Source organism: Phocoena sinus, chromosome X (genome assembly GCF_008692025.1).
Source record: "Phocoena sinus isolate mPhoSin1 chromosome X, mPhoSin1.pri, whole genome shotgun sequence".
In the NCBI taxonomy this organism is placed as follows: Eukaryota; Metazoa; Chordata; class Mammalia; order Artiodactyla; family Phocoenidae; genus Phocoena; species Phocoena sinus.
The window spans coordinates 58060879-58084209 of NC_045784.1; the positions used below are offsets into that span (position 1 = coordinate 58060879).

The 23331-nt window shown below is 38.6% G+C and overlaps 1 protein-coding gene across 1 annotated transcript in view; it reads right to left on the bottom strand.

The window, feature by feature from the left end:
• The window catches only part of OPHN1 (oligophrenin 1), a 609375-nt gene that overhangs the window by 274838 nt on the left and 311206 nt on the right, over positions 1-23331 (bottom strand). Inside the window, exon 6 of the mRNA XM_032620572.1 lies at positions 3543-3644. Coding sequence (XP_032476463.1) covers positions 3543-3644 — 102 coding nt within the window. The remainder of the gene's footprint in view (positions 1-3542; positions 3645-23331) is intronic.

Sequence of the window (23331 nt, forward strand, 5' to 3'; positions counted from 1 at the left end):
TAAGTTTAATTTCATTAAAATTACAAACTCCTGCTCTGTGAAAAATTCTGTTGAGTGAAAAGACAAGCCACAGACTGGAAAAAAAATCTTTGTAAAACATATCTGATAAAGGACAGGTATCTAAAATATACAAATAGCTTTTAAGATACAATAATATGAAAACAAACAACCCAATTGAAAACGGGCAAAAGATTTGAACAGACACCTCACCAAAGAAGATCTACAGATGGCATATAAAAAGATATTCTGCAACACACGGCATTAAGAAAATGCAAATTATAAAAGTAATGAGGTATCACTACACACCTACTAGAATGGCTAAAATCCAAAACATAGACAACATCAAATGCTGGCTATGGTGTGGAGCGAGAAGAACTCTCATTCACTGATGGCAGAAATAAAAAAATAGTACAGCCACCTTGGAAGATAATTTGGCAGTTTCTTAAAAAGCAAAATATACTTTTACCATGCAGTTCAGTAATTGTGGTCTTTGATATTTAACTAAATTATTTGAAAAGTTATATACACAAAACCTGCACACAAATGTTTATAGTGGCTTTAATAGTAGTTGACAAAATTTGAAGGATTCCAAGATGTCCTTTGATAGGTGAATAGGTAAACAAATTGTAATACATCCACACAATGAAATATTATTCAGTGCTAAAAAGAAATGAGCTATCAAGCTGTGAAAAGACACAGAAGAACCTTAAATGCACATTTCTAAGTGAAAGGAGCCAACCTGAAAAGGCTACATGCTATATAATTCCAACTATATGACATTCTGGAATAAGCAATAATATGGAAACCATAAAGAGATCACTGGCTGCCAGTGGTCAGCCGGGATATGGAACGAGGAAGTGATGAACAAGTGGTGCCTAGGGATCTTTAGGGCAGTGAAACTATGTTGTATGATAGTGTAATGATGGATTCATGTCATTATACATTTATCAAAATCTATAGAATGTGCAATGCATTGGCTCATCAACTGTATCAAATGTATCTCATAAATGCAAATGTTAATAATAGGGGTAACTGTATGCAGGGGATTAAGAATATATGATAACTCTCTGTACTTATCATTCAGTTTTTCTTTAAATCTAAAACTGCTCTAAAAATAGTCTCAATATTAAAAAAGAAGTGAGTGATCCAAGGTCCCCCAGCTTTGTTTTGATTAGACAAACACAAAGGCTGCATTCTTGCTCATTAGGAAAGCCACCAGGGACATCTAGATACAGCACCAAACTGCTAGGACATGCTAGAAGCTTTCATTGCAAAAGGTTCTAAAAGAATAAAGTTTGGACTGTGTCTGGGCTTCTAAAACCCACAGGTTCAATAATTCTCTAGGAGGACTCAAAGGACTCCATATATAGTCATACACATGGTTAAGATTTATTTCTGTGAAAGGATACAAAGCAAAATCAGCAAAGAGAAAAGATGCATGGGATGAAGTCCAGCGAAAGCTAGGTTCAAGCTTCCAAGAGTTCTCTCTTAGTGCAGTCACACAGGAAATACTTAATTCCTCCAGCAACAAGTTATGACAACACATATAAAATGCTGTGTACCAGAGAAGCTCATTAGATACTAAGTGTCCTAAGTATTAAGTTGGTTGCTGTACACAGGCTCCCTCTGCTGAGCATGTACCAAACTTCTCGACTCCCAGAAGAAAATAAGGTGTTTAGTATAAACCACATTGTTTGTACAGGCAGTCTAGGCACAATGAGTCACTCTTACCACTTAGGGAAACTTTTATATCAGTGTAGGGTACTGTTTACCAGCCAAGTTCCCAGAGACCAGCCAAGATGGGAACATATGTATATGTATAACTGATTCACTTTGTTATAAAGCAGAAACTAACACACCATTGTAAAGCAATTATACTCCAATAAAGATGCTAAAAAAAAGGAGCTAATCTTGTAAGCAGACTTTTCTAAGCATAGAAGTCTTGGGCCAGTTATGTTAACTCTTTTCTGCATAGGAACCCTGGCACAGAATAGAAGGAAAAGGAAGAAAGCAAAATTGTGCAAGAGGAAAATGGCAGATGACCCCAGACTAGTACTTCATTCCAGTTTATGGAAGAGAAGCAGTCCTTCAACCTTTCAACACTAACTCCATCTACCACTGAGTCTCTTGACTCATGACCTTCAAGTACCTCACATTCTGTGATGGATACTCACTAAATCAGGTGTCAGGAGATGAGTTTCAGCTTTGCCATAGTCTGTGTGACCATGGACAAGATGATTTCTAAGCTCGTGTCTATGACTTCATTCAGTTGGATATCTCTTTTTATACTTGAACCTTCAATATCTCTATCTCTTACTGGATCTTTTATCCAAAACATAGATCCATTCTACCAGTAAATAAGTCTTAATCAGTTAATTCCTGTTTTTCCCTTCCCCTGTGCCACTTTTTCTGACTCAGAACTTCTCCCCTAGATCATTGCAATAGTTTCCTAAACTGGTTTTCTTGCTTCCCGTCTCTCCCGGATTTAATTCATCCTACAACTTCAACCAGTTTAAGATTCCTAAAATAGAATTGTACTCATATTGCTTGCACAACCAAAGGCCTTCAATAATTCTTCCAGGGTCAACAGAATTAAAGCAAACTCCTGAGCCTACTACACCACAGTATCTCTACAACTTTCCTGATCCTTTCCTGTCTTTCACTATCCTCCAATAGTAATGCAAATTCTGGTCAAACCTTTAGCCAAACATTGTTTTCCATCCTTGGGTCCACTGCCCTCCACTTGAAAGGTCCATTTCTATATTTCTATCTGTCAAACACTTTACATATAATCATATTACCACCTCAAATTTAGAAGGGCAACATTCTTCCACAAAGGCAATTCTCCATGTCCAAATGTAAGTTTTTTATTCTCCAAATACTTTCATATCCCTACAAGGACACCACATACACATTACATCATGTAAAAAAAATTCTACTTGTATAAGACTCATGTGTGTTCTCATTTTAGCATCCCAACTGTAAGCTACAGAAGAGCAAGAAGTACGTCTTACTGTCTTTGTAGTCCTGTTGCAACCAGCATAGTGCCTGGCATGTGGTAGGCACTCACTGAGTAGTGGCTTCTTTGAACTGAAGTCAGTGGAAGTGCCATATAAGCTGTAGTCCCAGTGTAGGACCAAAAAGAAAAAAAAAAAAACCCTACCGTTGGAACACCTCATGGGAAAAAAGTAGATCTACTCCTGATCTATCAAATACAGCGCTAGCTTAACTCTATCCTAATATGTAATCTAGAATCAGAAACTTAGAACTGAAAACGACTCTAGAGATCTTTGAGTACCACTCTTCCTTTGATAGATAGAGAAACTGAGGACAAAAAAGAAATATCCAAACTGTGAGTTTGTGGAGAAGGTGGCTTGAGAACTCAGGGCTCCTGAGTCATTGTCCATGGTTTTATCTGCAAGCACAACTATTATACATGGTTCTCTGCTGAGGCAGGGTATGAGGAAAGCCTTGCAATAGGAAGCTGCCATGTATCAAGGCACAGCTGGCAATAGAAGGCAGGGCAGGCTGTTTGACCATACCTCTTGTAACTGAGATTCTTTCTTTTTGGAAGACAAATGTAAGTGCCGATCCAGCAAGGAATAAAACCTCTCTCCATCCTTTTCAAATTTCTTTTTCCGCTCCTAGAGGTGGGAGAGAAGGCAAAGATTAACATGTCTACAATTTTAGTTCAGTCTGCTCAGAAATGAGAATGCATAACACAGTGTCAGGTTTCATGTGGTCAATCTCTCTAGTTCCCAGTAAGGAAAAAAAAAAGGCAAGAGAGAATTAATTTCTGCATTGATCTCAGTAATTTTGGCTTCCTCAAACATAACCTTGAAAATTTCCAACTACACAAAGGGTAGTTCCTATTGGTATAGCTAAAGGCTCTGGGAGCTGCTGCTCAGAGAATGGCACTTAAAATGCACCTGTGTGCAGGTTACCTTCTCTTCTCAATATTTTTCACATGCATTAACTACATTAATTTTTTAAAGGACAAAGAAGGAACACAATAGTGAACAGTGAATATACCTTTTAAATGTTAATCTACAATGCATTTAGACAGCCAAATACTAAGTAAAATATCTACAAGGCAATTGGAACCTAAGACTGCCTCTGTGAATGATGAGTTCTTTGATATTGTTCAAGCATTTGAGTATTGCATATTAAAAGATGATGTCAAAGATGAGGAAAAAATCCCAGAAGGTTTAACTGAAAATAAAGAGTTGAAAAGCCTTATGAAGGATGGAGTACTCAGTCGTCACTCTCTTCAAGTATGAAATTTAATTAAGCTCTTTGCCTCTCAGCACAATAAGAAATCACACAGTCTCCAAAGGAGCACTAAGAATACTAGTTTGTCACAGATTAGGGATGACATTCGGCAATCCTCTCAGCACCACGTTGAGAAATTCACGTAAAAGGCTCGTGTTGTCACACAGGAAATCTAAACTCACTGAGTCCCTACAGTGTGCCAGGTATTCGAAGAAGCAGCACGGGGAACACATAGACAGAAAGAAAAAAATACCTCACCCATGGTTTATTTCTACAGGCAATCTGCTGCTGGGCAAGAAGCCAGCACAGAACTGAGGGACCTCTGATCTGTAAGGAATGTGCTTTTCACCAGAGGGAAAAAAGTAAAAGAGGAAGCTAACATTAACTGAGGCATACATCAGGCCAGGCAGGACGTTACGTACTTACTATTTTTTTTAAATTTTTGAATCTCATATATTTAATTTTTCTACAGCAGGTTCTTATTAGTTATCCATTTTATACATATTACTGTATATATGTCAATCCCAATTTCCCAATTCACCACACCAACACCCTCCCGTCACTTTCCCCCCTTGGTGTCCATAAGTTTGTTCTCTACATCTGTGCCTCTATTTCTGCCCCCTGCAAACCGGTTCATCTGTACAATTTTTCTAGGTTCCACAAATATGGGTTAATACACGATATTTGTTTTTCTCTCTCTGACTTACTTAACACTGTATGACAGTCTCTAGATCCATCCACGTCTCTACAAATGACACAATATTGTTCCTTTTTATGGCTGAGTAATATTCCATTGTATATGTGTACCACATCTTCTTTATCCATTCGTCTGTCGATGGGCATTTAGGTTGCTCTCATGACCTGGCTATTGCAAATAGTGCTGCAATGAACATTGGGTGCATGTGTCTCTTTGAATTATGGTTTTCTCTGGGTATATGACCAGTAGTGGGATTGCTGGATCATAAGGTAATTCTATTTTTAGTTTTTTAAGGAACCTCCATACTGTTCTCCATAGTGGCTGTATCAATTTACATTCCCACCAACAGTGCAAGAGGGTTTCCTTTTCTCCACACCCTCTCCAGCATTTGTTGTTTGTAGATATTCTGATGATTCCCATTCTAACTGGTGTGAGGTGATATCTCATTGTACTTTTGATTTGCATTTCTCTAATAATTAGTGATGTTGAGCAGCTTTTCATGTGCTACTTGGCAATCTGTATGTCTTCTTTGGAGAAATGTCTATTTAGGTCTGCTGTCCATTTTTGGATTCGGTTTTTGTTTTTTTTAATATTGAGCTCCATGAGCTGTTTATATATTTTGGAGATTAATCCTTTGTCCATTAATTTGTTGGCAAATATTTTCTTCACATCTGAGGGTTGTCTTTTCATCTTGTTTATGGTTTCCTTTGCTCTGCAAAAGCTCTGAAGTTTCATTAGGTCCCATTTCTTTATTTATGTGTTTATTTCCATTACTCTATGAGGTGGATCAAAAAAGATCTTGCTGTTATTTATGTCAAAGAGTGTTCTTCCTATGTTTTCCTCTAAGAGTTTTATAGTGTCCGATCTTACATTTAGGTCTCTAAGCCATTTTGAGTTTATTTTTGTGTATGGTGTTAGGGAGTGTTCTAACTTAATTCCCTTTTTTTTTTTTGCGGTACGCGGGCCTCTCACTGCTGTGGCCTCTCCCGTTGCGGAGCTCAGGCTCCAGACGCGCAGGATCAGCGGCCATGGCTCACGGGCCCAGCTGCTCCGCGGCATGCGGGATCTTCCCAGACCGGGGCACGAACCCGCGTCCCCTGCATCGGCAGGCGGACTCTCAACCACTGCGCCACCAGGGAAGCCCCTACCTTAATTCTTTTCCATGTAGCTGTCCATTTTCCCAGCACCGCTTAGTGAAGACACTGTCTTTTCTCCATTGTATATCACTTGCCTCCTTTGTCACAGATTAGTCGACCATAGGTGCGTGGGTTTATGGGTTTATCTCTGGGCTTTCTATCCTGTTCCATTGATCTATATTTCTGTGTTTGTACCAGCACCATATTGTCTTGATTACTGTAGCTCTGTAGTATAGTCTGAAGTCACAGAGTATGATTCCTCCAGCTCTGTTTTTTCCCCTCAAGACTGATATGGCTATTTGGGGTCGTTTGTGTGTCTCTATACAAATTTTAATATTTTTGATCTAGTTCTCTAAAAAATGCCATTGGTAATTTGATAGGGATTGAATTGAATCTGTAGATAGCTTTGGGTAGTATAGTCATTTTCACAATATTGATTCTTCCAATCCAAGAACATGGAATATCTCTCCATCTGATTGTATCATCTTTAATTTCTTTCATCAGTGTCTTATAGTTTTCTGCATACAGGTCTTTTGTCTCCCTAGGTAGGTTTACTCCTAGGTATTTTACTCTTTTTGTTGCAATGGTAAATGGGGGTGTTTCCTTAATTTCTCTTTCAGGTTTTTCATCATTACTGTATAGGAATGCAAGAGATTCCTGTGCATTAATTTTGTATCCTGCAACATTACAAAATTCATTGATTAGCTCTAGTAGTTTTCTGGTGGCATCTTTAGGAATCTCTATGTATACTATCATGTCATCTGCGAACAGTATCAGTTTTACTTCTTCTTTTACAATTTGAATACCTTTATTTCTTTTTCTCCTCTAATTGCCATGGCTAGGACTTCCAAAACTATGTGAATGATAGTGGTGAGAGTGGACATCCTTGTATTGTTCCTCATCTTAGAGGAAACGCTTTCAGTTTCTCACCACTGAGAATGAAGTTTGCTGTGGGTTTTCCGTATATGGCCTTTATTATGTTGAGGTAGGATCCCTCTATGCAAACTTTCTGGAGACTTTTTATCATAAATAGGTGCTGAATTTTGTCAAAAGCTTTTTCTGCATCTATTAAGATGATCATATGGTTTTTATTCTTCAGTTTGTTAATATGGTGTATCACATTGATTGATTTGCATACATTGAAGAATCCCTGCATCCCTGGGATAAATCCGACTTGATAATGGTGTATGATCCTTTAAATATGTTGTTGGATTCTGATTGCTAGTATATTGTTGAGGATTTTTGGATCCATATTCATCAGTGACATTGGTCTGTAATTTTATTTTTTTGTAGTATCTTTGTCTGGTTTTGGTATCAGGGTGATGGTGGCCTCATAGAATGAGTTTGGGAGTGTCCCTTCCTGTGCAATTTTTTCAAAGAATTTGAGAAGGATGGGTGTTATCTCTTCCCTAATGTTTCACAGAAATCACCTGTGAAGCTGTCTGGTCCTGGACTTCTGTTTGTTGGAAGATTTTTTTCTTTTCCTGTGGTACGCGGGCCTCTCACTGTTGTGGTCTCTCCTGTTGCGGAGCACAGGCTCCGGACGTGCAGGCTCAGTGGCCATGGCTCACGGGCCCAGCCACTCTGTGGCATGTGGGATCTTCCCAGACCGGGGCACGAACCCGTGTCCCCTGCATCGGCAGGCAGACTCTCAACCACTGCACCACCAGGGAAGACCTGTTGGAAGATTTTTAATCACAGTTTCAATTTCATTACTTGTGATTGGTCTGTTCAAATTTTCTATTTTTTCCTGGTTCTGTCATGGAAGGTTATACCTTTCTAAGAATTGGCCCATTTCTTCCAGGTCGTCCATTTTATTGGCATAGAGTTGCTTTTAGTAGTCTCTTAGGATGGTTTGTATTTCTGTGGTGTCTGTTGTAATTTCTCTTTTTTCATTTCTAATTTTATTGATTTGAGTCCTCTCCCTCTTTTTCTTGATGAGTCTGGTTAACGCTTTACCGATTTTGTTTATCTTCTCAAAGTACCAGCTACTAGTTTTATTGATCTTTGCTATTGTTCTCTTTGTCTCTATTTCATTTATTTCTCCTCTGATCTTCATGGTTTCTTTCCTTCTACTATCTTTGGGTTTTGTTTTTCTTCTTTCTCTAGTTACTTTAGGTGTAAGGTTATACTGTTTACTTGAGATGTTTCTTGTTTCGTGAGGTAGGCTTGTACTGCTATAAACTTCCCTCTTAGAACTGCTTTTGCTGCATCCCATATGTTTTGGATCATCGTGTTTTTGTTGTAATTTGTTTCTAGGTATTTTTTGGTTTCCTCTTTGATTTCTCAGTCATCTCTTGGTAATTTATTAATGTGTTGTTTAGCCTCCATATATTTGCGTTTTTTACATTTTTTCATTGTAATTGATTTCTAATCTCATAGCATTGTGATCAGAAAAGATGCCTGATATGATTTCAATTTTCTTAAATTTACCGAGGCTTGATTTGTGACCCAAGATATGATCTATCCTGGAGAATGTTCCGTGTGCACTTGAGAAGAATGTGTAATCTGCTGTTTTTGGATGGACTGTCCTATAAATATCAATTAAATCTATGTGATCTATTGTGTCATTTAAAGCTTATGATTCCTTATTAATTTTCTGTTTGGATGATCTGTCCATTGGTGTAAGTGAGGTGTTAAAGTCCCCCACTATTACTGTGTTACTGTCGATTTCCTCTTTTATAGATGTTAGCAGTTGCCTTATGTATTGAGGTGCTCCTATGTTGGGTGCATATATGTTTATAATTGTTATATCTACTTCATGGATTCATCTGTTGATCATTATGTAGTGTCCTTCCTTGCCTCTCGTAACATTCTTCATTTTAAAGACTATTTTATCTGATATGAGTATTTCTACTTCAGCTTTCTTTTGATTTCCATTTGCATGGAATATCTTTTTCCATCCTCCCACTTTCAGTCTGTATGTGTCCCTAGGTCTGAAGTGGGTCTCTTGTAGACAGCATATATATGGGTCTTGCTGTGTATCCATTCAGCAAGCCTGTGTCTTTTGATTGGAGCATTTAATACATTCACGTTAAAGGCAATTATTGACATGTATGCTCCTATTACCATTTTCTTAATTGTTATGTGTTTGTTTTTGTAGGTCATTTATTTCTCTTGTGTTTCCCACTTAGAAGTTCCTTTAGCATTTGCTGCAGAGCTGGTTTGGTGGTGCTGAATTCTCTTAGCTTTTACTTGTCTGTAAAGCTGTTGATTTTTCCATCGAATCTGAATGAGATCCTTGCGGGGTAGATTAATCTTGGTTGTAGTTTCTTCCCTTTCATCACTTTAAATAGATCATGCCACTGCCTTCTGGCTTGTAGAGTTTCTGCTGATAAATGAGCTGTTAACATTATGCGAGTTCCACTGTACATTATTTGTCATTTTTCCATTGTTACTTTCAGTAATTTTTCTTTGCCTTTAATTTTTGTCACCTTGATTATTATGTGTCTCAGTGTGTTTCCTCTTGGGTTTATCCTGCCTGGGACTCTCTGTGCTTCCTGGACTTCATTGACTATTTCCGATACCATGTTAGGGAAGTTATTGACTATAATCTCTTCAAATATATTCTCGGGTCCTTTCTCTCTCTATTCTCCTTCTGGTACCCCTATTATGTGAATGTTGTTGCATTTAATCTTGTCCCAGAGGTCTCTTAGGCTTTCTTCATTTCTTTTCATTCTTTTTTCTTTATTCTTTTCTGCAGCAGTGAATTCCACCATTCTGTCTTCCAGATCACTTATCCGTTCCTCTGCCTCAGTTATTCTGCTACTGATTCCTTCTAGTGTATTTTTCATTTCAGTTATTGTATTGCTCATCTCTGTTTCTTTGTTCTTTTATTCTTCTAGGTCTTTGTTAAACATCTCTTGCATCTTCCCGATCTTTGCCTCCATTCTTTATCCGAGGTCCTGGATCATCTTCACTATCATTATTCTAAATTCTTCTTCTGGAAAGTTTCCTATCTCCACTTCAGTTAGTTGTTTTTCTGGGGTTTTATCTTGTTCCTTCTTCTGGTACATAGCCCTCTGCCTTTTCCTCCTATCTATCTTTCTGTGAATGTGTTTTTTGTTCCACTGCAGGATTGTATTTCTTCTTGCTTCTGCTGTCTGCTCTGTGGTGTATGAGGCTTCTGCTGTCTGCTCTGTGGTGTATGAGGCTTCTGCTGTCTGCTCTGTGGTGTATGAGGCTTCTGCTGTCTGCTCTGTGGTGTATGAGGCTATCTAAGAGGCTTGCGCAAGTTTCCTGATGGGATAGACTGGTGGTGGGTAGAGTTGGGTGTTGCTCTGGTGGGCAGAGCTCAGTAAAACTTTAATCCACTTGTCTGCTGATGGGTGGTGCTGGGTTCCCTCCCAGTTGATTGTTTGGACTCAGGCAACCCAACAAGGTAACATACCCAGCTCTTTGGTGGGGCTAGTGGCGGAGTCTGGGTGGGCTCACACCAAGGAGTACTTCCCACAACTCTGTTGCCAATGTCCTTGTCCTCACGGTGAGACACAGCAACTCCTCACCTTTGCAGGAAACCCTCCAACACCAACATGTAGGTCTGGTTCAGTCTCCAATGGGGTCACTGCTCCTTACCCTGGGTCCCGATGCACACGCTACTTTGTGTGTGCCCTCCAAGAGTGGAGTCTCTGTTTCCCCCATTCCTGCTGAAGTCCTGCAATCAAATCCTGCTAGCCTTCGAAGTTTGATCCTCTAGGAATTCCTCCTCCCATTGCCAGATCCCCAGGTTGGGAAGCCTGATGTGGGGCTCAGAACCTTCACTGCAGTGGGTGCACTTCTGTGGTGTAAGTGTTCTGCATTTTGTGAGTCACCCAGCCAGGCATTATGGGATTTGATATTATTGTGGTTGCACCCCTCCTACTGTCTTATTGTGGCTTCTCCTTTGTCTTTGGATGTGGAGTATATTTTTTGGTGAGTTCCAGTGTCTTCCTATAAATGACTGTTCAGCAGTTAGCTGTGATTCTGGTGCTTTCTCAACAGGGAGTGAGCGCACACCCTTCTACTCCGCCATCTTGAACCAATCTCTTATGTTTGGTACTTAAAATCTATATCTCATTTAGTATTCACAACCCTGGAAAGTACATACTGTAAAGGAAATTAAGGTTCTAAAATGGTGAACTAACTTGCTGTAGGTCATATAGCATACAAGTCTGATTTATTCTACATAGTCAAATAGGGCCCAGATGATCATGCAAGGAATTACACTCAGGAGGCTTATAAATAATCAGGGAGCCTTGTCTATAGTCTTAGCCCTAACTAAGATACCAAAACAATTGAGATAGAAAATTTCACACCAAAGATAGTAGGGGAAACAGTTCCTTCAGGTACTGAATTTATTTAAAGTAGCAACTGTTTGAAGAAAGCATGGGAGCCAGAAAATGTCAGGGACTTCTCTAGGAATAAAGTTCTGTGGGTCACTTTCTCTTCCACTTCCATTTTTAAAATAAAAACTATGAGATAGAATTCATGTATCATAAAATTCACCATTTTAAAGTGGATAATTCAGTTTTTAGTATATTAATTAAGTTGCACAACCATCACTGCTATCTAATTCCAAAATATTTCCATCACCTCAAAAAAAAAAAAAAACATACCTATCAGTAATCATTCCCTGTTCCTCCGTCCTTCCCCTCAATAACCACAATTTACTTTGTGTCTCTGTGAATTTGCCTATACTAGACATTTACTATAACTGGAATCATATAATATGTGGCCTTTGGTGACTCTCTTTTTATACTTAAAATAATGTTTTCAACGTTTATCCCTGTTGATTGACCCTTTGCATTTACAGTTGACTGTTGAACAACATGGGGGTTAGGGATCCCAAATCTCCGTATAGTTGAAAATCTGCATGTAACTTATAGTCCACTGCCCATACACATGGATCCACCATATCCACAGATCTGCATCTGCAGATTCAACCAACCACAGACTGCATACTACTGTAATAGTAACTATTGAAAAAATCCACGTATAAGTGGACCCATGCAGTTCAAACCAATGTTGTTCAATGGTCAACTGTATATTCTATGGAGAAATGTTTATTGAATTATTTTGCCCATTTTTAAATTTGGTTTTATCTCTGTATTTCTCCAAAGAAGAAATGCAGATGGACAAAAGCACATGAAAAGATTTTTTGGGTTGCCTTGGCACTTTCTTAGTAGTGCCCTTTGAAGCATAAATATTTCTAATTTGTGAAGTCTATCTAGCTGGAAATTTTTTTTCCTTGGTTACTTGTGTTTTGGTGTCGTATCTCAGAAACATGGCTGATCTAAGGTCATGAAGGTTTACACCTATATTTTCTTCTAAGAGTTTTATAATTTTCAGTTCTTTTTTTTAACATCTTCATTGGACTATAATTGCTTTACAATGGTGGGTTAGTCTCTGGTTTGTAACACAGTGAATCAGTAATACATATACATATGTTCCCATATCTCTTGCATCTCCCTCCCTCCCTCCCTCCCTATCCAACCCCTCTATGTGGTAACAAAGCACAGAGCTGATCACCCTGTGCTATGCAGCGGCTTCCAACTAGCTATCTATTTTACATTTGGTAGTGTATATATGACCATGTCACTGTCTCACTTTGTCAGAGCTTACCCTTCCCCCTCTCCATATCCACAAGTCCATTCTCTAGTATGTCTGTGTCTTCATTCCTGTCTTACCCCTAGGTTCTTCATGACCTTTTTCTTCTTAGATTCCATATATATGTGTCAGCAAATGGTATTTGTTTTTCTCTTTCTGACTTACTTCACTCTGTATAACAGACTCTAAGTCTATCCACCTCACTACAAATAACTCAATTTCGTTTCTTTTTATGGCTGAGTAATATTCCACTGTATATGTGTGCCACATCTTCTATATCCATTCATCTTTTGATGGACACATAGGTTGCTTCCATATCCTGGCTATTGTAAATACAGCTGCAATGAACATTTTGATACATGACTCTTTTTTTTGCGGTACATGGGCCTCTCACTGTTGTGGCCTCTCCCATTGCGGAGCACAGGCTCCGGATGCGCAGGCTCAGCGGCCATGGCTCATGGGCCCAGCCACACCGTGGCACGTGGGATCCTCCTGGACCGGGGCACGAACCTGCGTCGCCTGCATCGGCAGGTGGACTCTCAACCACTGCGCCACCAGGGAAGCCCCATGACTCTTTTTGAATTATGCTTTCCTAAGGGTACTTGCCCAATAGTGGGATTTCTGGATCATATGGTAGTTCTATTTTTAGTTTTTTAAGGAACATCCATACTGTTCTCCATCGGGGCTGTATCAGGTTACATTCCCACCAACAGTGCAAGACTGTTCCCTTTTCTCCACACCCTCTCCAGCATTTATTGTTTCTAGATTTTTTAATGATGGCCATTCTGATGGGTGTGAGATGATATCTCATTGTAGTTTTGATCTGCATTTCTCTAATGATTAATGACGTTGAGCGAATCTTACATGTGTTTGTTGGCAATCTGTATATCTTCTTTGGAGAAATATCTGTTTAGGTCTTCTGCCCAATTTTGGACTGGGTTGTTTCTTATTTTGACATTGAGCTGCATGAGCTGCTTGCAATTTTGGAGATTAATCCTTTTTCAGTTGCTTCATTTGCAAATATTTTCTTCCATTCTGAGGGTTGACATTTGGTCTTGTTTATGGTTTCTTTTGCTGCACAAAAGCTTTTAAGTTTCATTAGGCCCCATTTGTTTATTTTTATTTCCATTTCTCTAGGAAATAAAATAATGGGTCGGAAAGGGTCTTGCTGTGATTTATGTCATAGACTGTTCTGCCTATGTTTTCCTCTAAGAGTTTGATAGTGTCTGGCCTTACATTTAGTTCTTTAATCCATTTTGAGTTTATTTTTGTATATTCTGTTAGGCAGTTTTTTAATTTCATACTTTCACATATACCTGTCCAGTTTTCCCAGCATCACTTATTGAAGAGGCTGTCTTTTCTCCACTGTATATCCTTGCCTCCTTTCTCAAACATAAGGTGACCATATGTGCGTGGGTTTAACTCTGGGCTTCCTGTCCTGTTCCGTTGATCTATATTTCTGTTTTTCTGCCAGTACCATATTGTCTTGATGACTGTAGATTTGCAGTATAGTCTGAAGTCACAGAGCCTGATTCCTCCAGCTCCATTTTTCATTCTCAAGATTGCTGTGGCTACTCGGGGTCTTTTGTGTTTCCATACAAATTGTGAAATTTTTAGTTATAGTTCTGTGAACAATGCCAGTGGTAGTTGGACAGGGATTGCATTGAATCTGTAGAGTGCTTTGGGTAGTAGAGTCATTTTCACAATATTGATTCTTCCAATCCAAGAACATGGTATATCTCTCCATTTGTATCATCTTTAACTTCCTTCATCAGTGTCTTATGATTCTGTGCATACAGGTCTTTTTTCTCCTTAGGCAGGTTTATTCCTAGATATTTTATTCTTTTTGTTGCAATGGTAAATGGGAGTGTTTTCTTAATTTCACTCTCAGATTTTTCATCACTAGTGTATAGGAATGCCAAAGATTTCTGTGCATTAATTTTGTATCCTGCTACTTTACCAAATTCATTGATTAGCTCTGGTAGTTTTCTGTTTGCATCTTTAGGATTCTCTATGTACAGTATCAGGTCATCTGCAAACAGGGACAGTTTTACTTCTTCATTTCCAATTTGGATTCCTCTTATTTCCTTTTCTTCTATGATTGCTATGGCTAAAACTTCCAAAACTATGTTGAATAATAGTGGTGAGAGTTGGCAACCTTGTCTTGTACTGATCTTAGTGGAAATGGTTTCATTTTTCCACCATTGCGGATGATGTTGGCTGTGGGTTTGTCATATATGGCCTTTATTATGTTGATGAAAGTTAACTCTACGCCTACTTTCTGCAGGGTTTTTATCATAAATCGGTGTTGAATTTTGTTGAAAGCTTTCTCTGCATCGATTGAGATGATCACATGGTTTTTCTCCATCAATTTGTTAACATGGTGTATCACATTGATTGATTTGCGTATATTGAGGAATCCTTGCATTCCTGGAATAAACCCCACATGATCATGGTGTATTATCCTTTTAATGTGCTGTTGGATTCTGTTTGCTATTTTGTTGAGGATATTTGCATCTATGTTTATCAGTGATATTGGCCTGTAGTTTTCTTTCTTTGTGACATCTTTGTCAGGTTTTGGTATCAGGGTGATGGTGGCCTTATGGAATGAGTTTGGGAGTATTCCTCCATTTGCTGTATTTTGGAAGAGTTTGAGAAGGAAAGGTGTTAGCTCTTCTCTAAATGCTTGATAGAATTCACCTGTGAAGCCATCTGGTCCTGCGTTTTTGCCTGTTGGAAGATTTTTAATCACAGTTTCAATTTCAGTGCTTGAGATTGGGGTGTTCATATTTTCTATGTCTTCCTGGTGCAGTCCTGGCAGGTTGTGCATTTCTAAGAATTTGTCCATTTCTTGCAGGTTGTCCTATTGGCATAGAGCTGCTTGTAGTAATCTCTCAAGATCCTTTGTATTTCTGCACTGTCAGTTGTTAATTCTCCTTTTTCATTTCTAATTCTATTGATTTGAGTCATCTCCCGTTTTTTCCTGAAGAGTCTGGCTAATGGTTTATCAATTTTGTTTATTTTCTCAAGGAACCAGCTTTTAGTTTTATTGATCTTTGCTATCGTTACCTACATTTCTTTTTCATTTATTTCTGATCTCATCTTTATGATTTATTTCCTTCTGCTAAATTTGGGGTTTCTTTGTTCTTCTTTCACTAATTGCTTTAGCTGCAAGGTTAGGTTGTTTATGTGAGATGTTTCCTGTTTCTTAAGGTAGGATTATATTGCTATAAACTTCCCTCTTAGAACTGCTTTTTCTGCATCCCATAGGTTTGGGGTCATCGTGTCTCCATTGTCATTTCTTCCTCGGTATTTTTTGATTTCCTCTTGGATTTCTTCAGTGATCACTTGGATATTAAGTCGTGTGCTGTTTAGCCTCTGTGTGTTTGTACTTTTTACAGATCTTTTCCTGTAATTGATATCCAGTCTCATAGTGCTGTGATCAGAAAAGATACTTGATACAATTTCAATTTTCTTAAATTTACCAAGGCTTGATTTGTGACCCAAGATATGATCTATCCTGGAGAATGTTCCATGAGCACTTGAGAACAGTGTGTATTCTGTTGTTTTAGGATGGAATGTCCTATAAATATCAATTAAGTCCATCTTGTTTTATGTATCTTTTAAAGCTTGTGTTTCCTTATTTATTTTCATTTTGGATGATCAGTCCGTTGGGGAAAGTGGGGAGATAATGTTCCCTAAAATGATTGTTACTCTCCATTTCCCATTTTATGGCTGTTAGTATTTTTCTTACGTATTGAGGTGCTCCTATTTTGGGTGCATAAATATTTACAATTGTTATATCTTCCTCTTGAATTGATCCCTTGATCATTATGCACTGTCCTTCTTTATCTCTCATAATTGTCTTTATTTTAAAGTCTATTTTGTCTGATATGAGAATTGCTACTGCAGCTTTCTTTTGATTTCCACTTGCATGGAATATCTTTTTCCATCCCTTCTCTTTCAGTATTTATGTGTCCCTAGGTCTGAAGTGGGTCTCTTGTAGGCAGCATATATTCGTGTCTTGATTTTGTATCCATTCAATGAGTCTGTGACTTTTGGTGGGAGCATTTAATCCATTTATATTTAAGGGAATTATCGATATGTATGTTCCTGTTCCCATTTTCTTAATTGTTTGGTGTTTGTTATTGCAGTTCTTTTACTTCTCTTGTATTTCCTGCCTAGAGAAGTTCCTTTAGCATTTGTTGTAAATCTGGTTTGGTGGCGCTGAACTATCTCAGCTTTTGCTTGTCTGTAAAGGTTTTAATTTCTCCATCAAACCTGAATGAGATCCTTGCTGGGTAGACTAATCTAGGTTGTAGTTTTTTCACCTTCATCACCTTAAGTATGTCCTGCCACTCCCTTCTGGTTTGGAGAGTTTCTGCTGAAAGTTCAGCTGTTAACCTTATGGTGATTCCCTTGTGTGTTATTTGTTGTTTTTCCCTTGCTGCTTTTAACATGTTTTCTTTGTATTTAATTTTTTTTTTTTTTTTTTTTTTTTTTTTTTTTTTTTTTATGCGTTACGCGGGCCTCTCACTGTTGTGGCCTCTCCCGCTGCGGAGGACAGGCTCCGGACGCGCAGGCCCAGCGGCCATGGCTCACGGGCCCAGCCGCTCCGCGGCACGTGGGATCCTCCCAGACCGGGGCACGAACCCGCGTCCCCTGCATCGGCAGGCGGACTCTCAACCACTGCGCCACCAGGGAAGCCCCTGTATTTAATTTTTGATAGTTTGATTAATATGTGTCATGTCATGTTTCTCCTTGGATTTATCCTGTATGGGACTCTGTTCTTCCTGGATTGATTATTTCCTATCCCATATTTGGGAAATTTGCAACTATAATCTTTTCAAATATTTTCTCAGTCCCTTTGTTTTTCTCTTCTTCTGGGACCCCTATAATTCAAATGTTGGTGTGTTTAATGTTGTCCCAGAAGTCTCTGAGACTGTCCTCAGTTCTTCTCATTCTTTTTTCTTTATTCTGCTCTGCAGTAGTTATTTCCACTATTTTATCTTCCAGGTCACGTATCTGTTTTTCTGCCTCAGTTATTCTGCTACTGATTCCCTCTAGAGAGTTTTTAATGTCATTTCTTGTGTTGTTCATCATTGTTTGCTCTTTAGTTCTTCTAGGTCGCTGTTAAACGTTTCTTGAATTTTCTGTATTCTATTTCCAAGATTTGGGATCATCTTTACTATCATTATTCTGAATTCTTTTCCAGGTAGACTACCTATTTCCTCTTCATTTATTAGGTTTGGTGGGTTTTTACTTTGCTCCTTCATCTGCTGTGTGTTTTTCTGTCTTCTCACTGTGCTCAACTTACTGTGTTTGCAGTCTCTTTTTCGCAGGCTGCAGGATCATAGTTCCTGTTTTTGGTGTCTGTTCCCATTGTCTAAGCTTTGTTCATTGGGTTGTGTAGGTTTCCTGGTTGAGGGGACCAGTACCTGTGTTCTGGTGGATAAGGCTGGAACTTGTCTTTCTGGTGGGCAGATCCACGTATAGTGGCGTGTTTTGGGATGTCTGTGGCCGTATTATGATTTTAGGCAGTCTCTCTGCTAATGGACTGGGTTGTGTTCCTGTGTTGCTAGTTGTTTGGTGTAGGGTGTCCAGCACTGTAGCTTGTTGGTCATTGAGTGAAGCTGGGTCTTGGCATTGAGATGGAGATCTGTGGGAGATTTTCACCATTTGATATTACATGGAGCTGGGAGTTCCCTTGTGGACCAGTGTCCTGAAGTTGGCTCTCCCACCTCAGAGGCACAGCACTGACTCTGGGCTGGAGCACCAAGAGCCTTTCATTCACACAGCTCAGAATAAAAGGGAGAAAAAAATGAAAGAAAGAAAGAAAGGAAGGAAGGAAGGAAGGAAGGAAGAAAGAAAGAAAGAAGAAAGAGGAAAAAATAAACTGAAGTAAAATAAAGTTATTAAAATAAAAAATATTATTAAGAAAACAATTTTTAAAATTAAAAAAAAAAAACGGATGGACAGATCCCTAGGACAAATGATGAAAGCAAAGCCATACAGACAAAATCACACACAGAAGCATACACATACACACTCACAAAAAGATAAAAGGGGAAAAAATCATAGATCTTTGTTCCCAAAGTCCACCTCCTCTATTTGGGATGATTCATTGTCTATTCAGGTATTCCACAGATGTTGAGTGCATCAAGTTGATTGTGGAGATTTAATCTGCTGCTCCTGAGGCTCCTGGGAGAAATTTCCCTTTCTCTTCTTTGTTCGCACAGCTCCCAGTGTTCAGCTTTCGATTTGGACCCACCTCTGTGTGTAGGTCACCTGAGGGCATCTGTCCTTCGCTCAGACAGGACAGGGTTAAAGGAACAGCTGATTCTGGGGCTCTGGCACACTCCAGCCGGGGGGAGGAAGGGGTCCCGATGTGGGGAAAGCCTGGAGCAGCAGAAGCCAGCATGACGTTGCCGCAGCCTGAGGTGTCCGGTGCATTCTCCTGGGAAAGTTGTCCCTGGATCACAGGACCCTGGCAGTGGCAGGCTGCACAGGCTCCCAGGAGGGGCAGGGTGGATTTTGACCCGTGTTTGCTCACAGGCTTCTTGGTGGCTTCAGCAGCAGCCTTAGCGTCTCATGCCCGTCTCTAGGGTCCGCGTTGATAGCCATGACTCACGCCCGCTTCTGGAACTCTTTTAAGCAGCGCTCTTAATACCCTCTCCTCGCACACCGGGAAACAAAGAGACAAGAAAAAGTGTCTTGCCTCTTCGGCAGCTCAATACTTTTTCCCGGATTCCCTCCCGGCTAGCCATGGCACACTAGCCCCGTTCAGGCTGTGTTCATGCAGCCAAACCCAGTCCTCTCCCTGGGATCTAACTGAAGCCCAAGCCTCACCTCCCAGCCCCCACCCACCCTGGCAGGGGAGCAGACAAGCCTCTCGGGCTGGTGAGTGCTGGCTGGCACTGATCCTCTGTGTGGATATTCTCCACTTTGCCCTCCGCACCCCTATTCCTGGCTCTTCTCCGTGTCTCCGAAGCTCCCCCCTCCGCCACCTGCAGTCTCTGGCCGCGAAGAGCCTTCCTAGTGTGTGGAAACCTTTCCTCCTTCACGGCTCCCTCCCACTGGTGCAGGTCCTGTCCCTATTCTTTGTCTCTGTTTTTTCTTTATTCTTTTGCCTTACCCAGGTACGTGAGGAGTTTCTTGCCTTTTGGGAGGTCTGAGGTCTTCTGCCAGCATTCAGTAGGTGTTCTATAGGAGCAGTTCCACATGTAGATGTATTTCTGATATATCTGTGGGGAGCAAGGTGATCTCCACATCTTACTCTTCCACCATCTTGAAGCTCTAATCCAATTTTCAGTTTTAATTTTTTTAACACAGTATGATCTAGGGCCCCATCTTCATTCTTTTGCATGTGAATATCCAGTAGACTTAGCATCATTTGTTCAAAAGACCATTCTTTCCCATTCAATTGTTTTGGCAACCTCTTAAAATATCAATTAGCCATAAACATATATATTTATTTCTGGACTCTCAGTTCTATTCTATTGATCTATAAGTGTATCTTTATGTCAGCACCACACTGTGTTGATTACTATAGGTTTGTGGTAAGTTTTAAAATTAAAAATTGTGAATTTTTTCAAAATTTCTTTTTCCATTTGGTTCTTTCTATTTGGATTTTAAGTTCACCATATCAATTTGTACAAAATGGTCAGCTGATATTTTACTAGATATTTGCATTGAATCTATAAATATTTTGTATTACCATCTTAACAATATTGTCTTCTGATTCATAAACATGGAACTTCTTTCTATTTATTGAGGTCCTCCTTAATTTCTTCCAATGATGTTTTGTACTTTTTAGTGTACAAGTCTTGGACTTATTTTGTTAAATTTATGCCTCAGTACTTTACTCTTTTTGATACTACTGTAAATGGGATTGTTTTCTTAATTTAGTTTTCAAGTTATTCATTAATAGTGTATAGAATTTCAATGTACTTTTGTATACTGATCTTGTATCCTGCAACCTTGTTGTACCCCTTTATTAGGTCTAACTGTGTGTGTGTGTACACATGTGTGTGTATGTCTGTGTATTCCTTAGGATTTCCTATATACAAGATAAAATAATCTGCAAATAGATATAGTATTCCCTCTTCAGACAGAGAACGACAAATACTGTATGATACTCCTTATACATGGAATGTAAAAAATAAAACAAAGTAGTGAATATAACAAAAAGGAAATAGACTCACAGATACAGAGAACAAACTAGTTATTAGCAGTGGGGAGAGGGGAGTGGGAGGGGTAATATAGGGGTATTAGGATGAGAAGTACAAACTATTATGGATAAGCTACTCAGATATATTGTACAACACTGGAAATATAGCCAATTTTTATAATAACTATAAATGACACATAACCTTTAAAAATTGTGAATGACTATATTGTACACCTGTAACATATAATATTGTAATTCAAATATACTTCAATTAAATAAAGAAGAACTTTCATTTCAGGGTCAATTTGACTGTAAGTGCCAAATGTAACAGAGGCTCTAATCAAGAATCACTTCTGTACCCAGGTCAAAATGCTGCATTAAGACAGTTCTGGACTGATGAATAAGGGAAAGAACTACTATGTTGAAAAGACACATTTTCCAAGCAGTATGTGATGCTCTTCAATATATGTTATTTAATTTAAATATTCATATCAACCCTGAATGCTAGGTTTAATTTCTTAAATTCTAATATTGAATAGAAATTTATACAGAATCACAGACAGAAGAGAGGAAACAGAGCCTGGGAATTTGATTGCATCATTACACGCAGAATGCTCACATAACCACATAAGTAGCATTCAAGGTTAAGACATTTTTAAAAACTCTTTTGTTATTCAAATAATCATCTAGTTCCATGTAGTAAGTTAAGACAAGCAGCAATCCCCGGTCCTCCTTCTCCTATTTCCTCTTTCCCAGAAGCAACCACTTTCATCTCTTTAAGCCAATTATTCTAGAATTTCCATCCAAATCTCTAGTATCTCAAAATAAATGTTTATATTACTGTTATTAACTTTTAAGTTTTATGCATTATCTATTAGCATATTTATCAGTAAAGAAGATAAGAATTTAGCTCCATTTCCTCTCACCATCTCATTACTACCACCACCACCTTTGCTCCCCTACCCAAACACACTTCCTCATATTTCTAATATACTCTTATTATAATTTTGGTTTGATTCATATTAAGTATCTATATTCATTATTATGGCTATCTAAATACAATTTATAACTGATACATATAATAGAATATGAGTAATCTTACTTTCTTGTACAATTTCTATATAATGTAAAGGTGCCTATTATCTTTTCTGTTTTGCTTTATTTGGTTGGTAATTTTCAATGCATGTAGAATTAAATCTCTAACGTTACTCCAGTTCTCTAAATCTCCTCTCAAAACGTCCATTCATATCATTTCATTTCAATACAACCTGGAACCTTCTGGTAGCTCTAACCTGAAATTTTTTGCCTTTTATTCATAGTTCCTGGTTGTCATTTTGGAACATCCTTCCACATTCATCCTGGGGTATTCCACTTGAAACTCTAATATGTTGGTATACTTTTCCCCCAGTATTACCTGTTTTCATTTTCCTTTCATTGCTCACTTTTTATGATGAACCCATTCACCTGTAGCTTTCTAGAAAAGGGTACATATGTCAGTTTTTGAGACCTTCAATATGCAAAAATTTCTTTATCCTCCTATTTGACTGGTATTTTGGCTAAATACAGAATGATAGATTGGCAGGATTGAGTCTTCATTCCAGATATTTTGATGATGTCAGATTTCCTGAAGATGTCCTTAAGTAAAGTCTAGCTCCATCCATCTTGGTGGGTACTTGGAGGACCCTTTCAATCCTCAGATTCAGCTCTTTCAGTTCTGAGAAAAACCTTTCAGTTGTTTCATGTATAACTTCCTCCCCACTATTTTATCTTTACACAATTCCTTTTATTTTGACCTCCTAAGACAGGACTTTTACTTTTCTATTTTCTTCTTAATCCTCCATACCTTCCACTTTTTGTCCTACTTTAAATTTTTTTCTTAACTTTGCCTTCCAAACTTTCTACTCAGTTATTCAACTTAGCTATCATATTATTTTTAATTTTGAAACTTTCTTACTCATTCTCTGTTACACACATGAAGTTCTTGATTAAGATGCAGTCATCTACTTGAAAATATTAAAATATTGAATTTATATATTTGATTTATTCTACATTGAAATATAGTTGACTAACAATGCTATGTTACTTTTTTTTTCTAAACATCTTTATTGGAGTATAATTGCTCTATAATGGTGTGTTAATTTCTGCATTATAAGAGGGTGAATCAGCTATACATATAATATAGGCACATAAATCTTCCTTCTTCCATCTCCCTCTCTCCCACACTGCCTATTCCACCCAACTAGGTGGTCACAAAGAACCGAGCTCATCTCCCTCTGCTATGGGGCTGCTTCCCACTAGCTGTCGGTTTTAAATTTGGTAGTCTATATATGTCCATGCCACTCTCTTTGTCCCAGCTTACCCCTGCCCCTCCTCGTGTCCTCAAGTCTATGCTCTAGTAGGTCTTCATCTTTATTCCTGTCCTGCCCTGGTTCTTCATGACCATTTTCTCTATTTATTTTTTTTAGACTCCA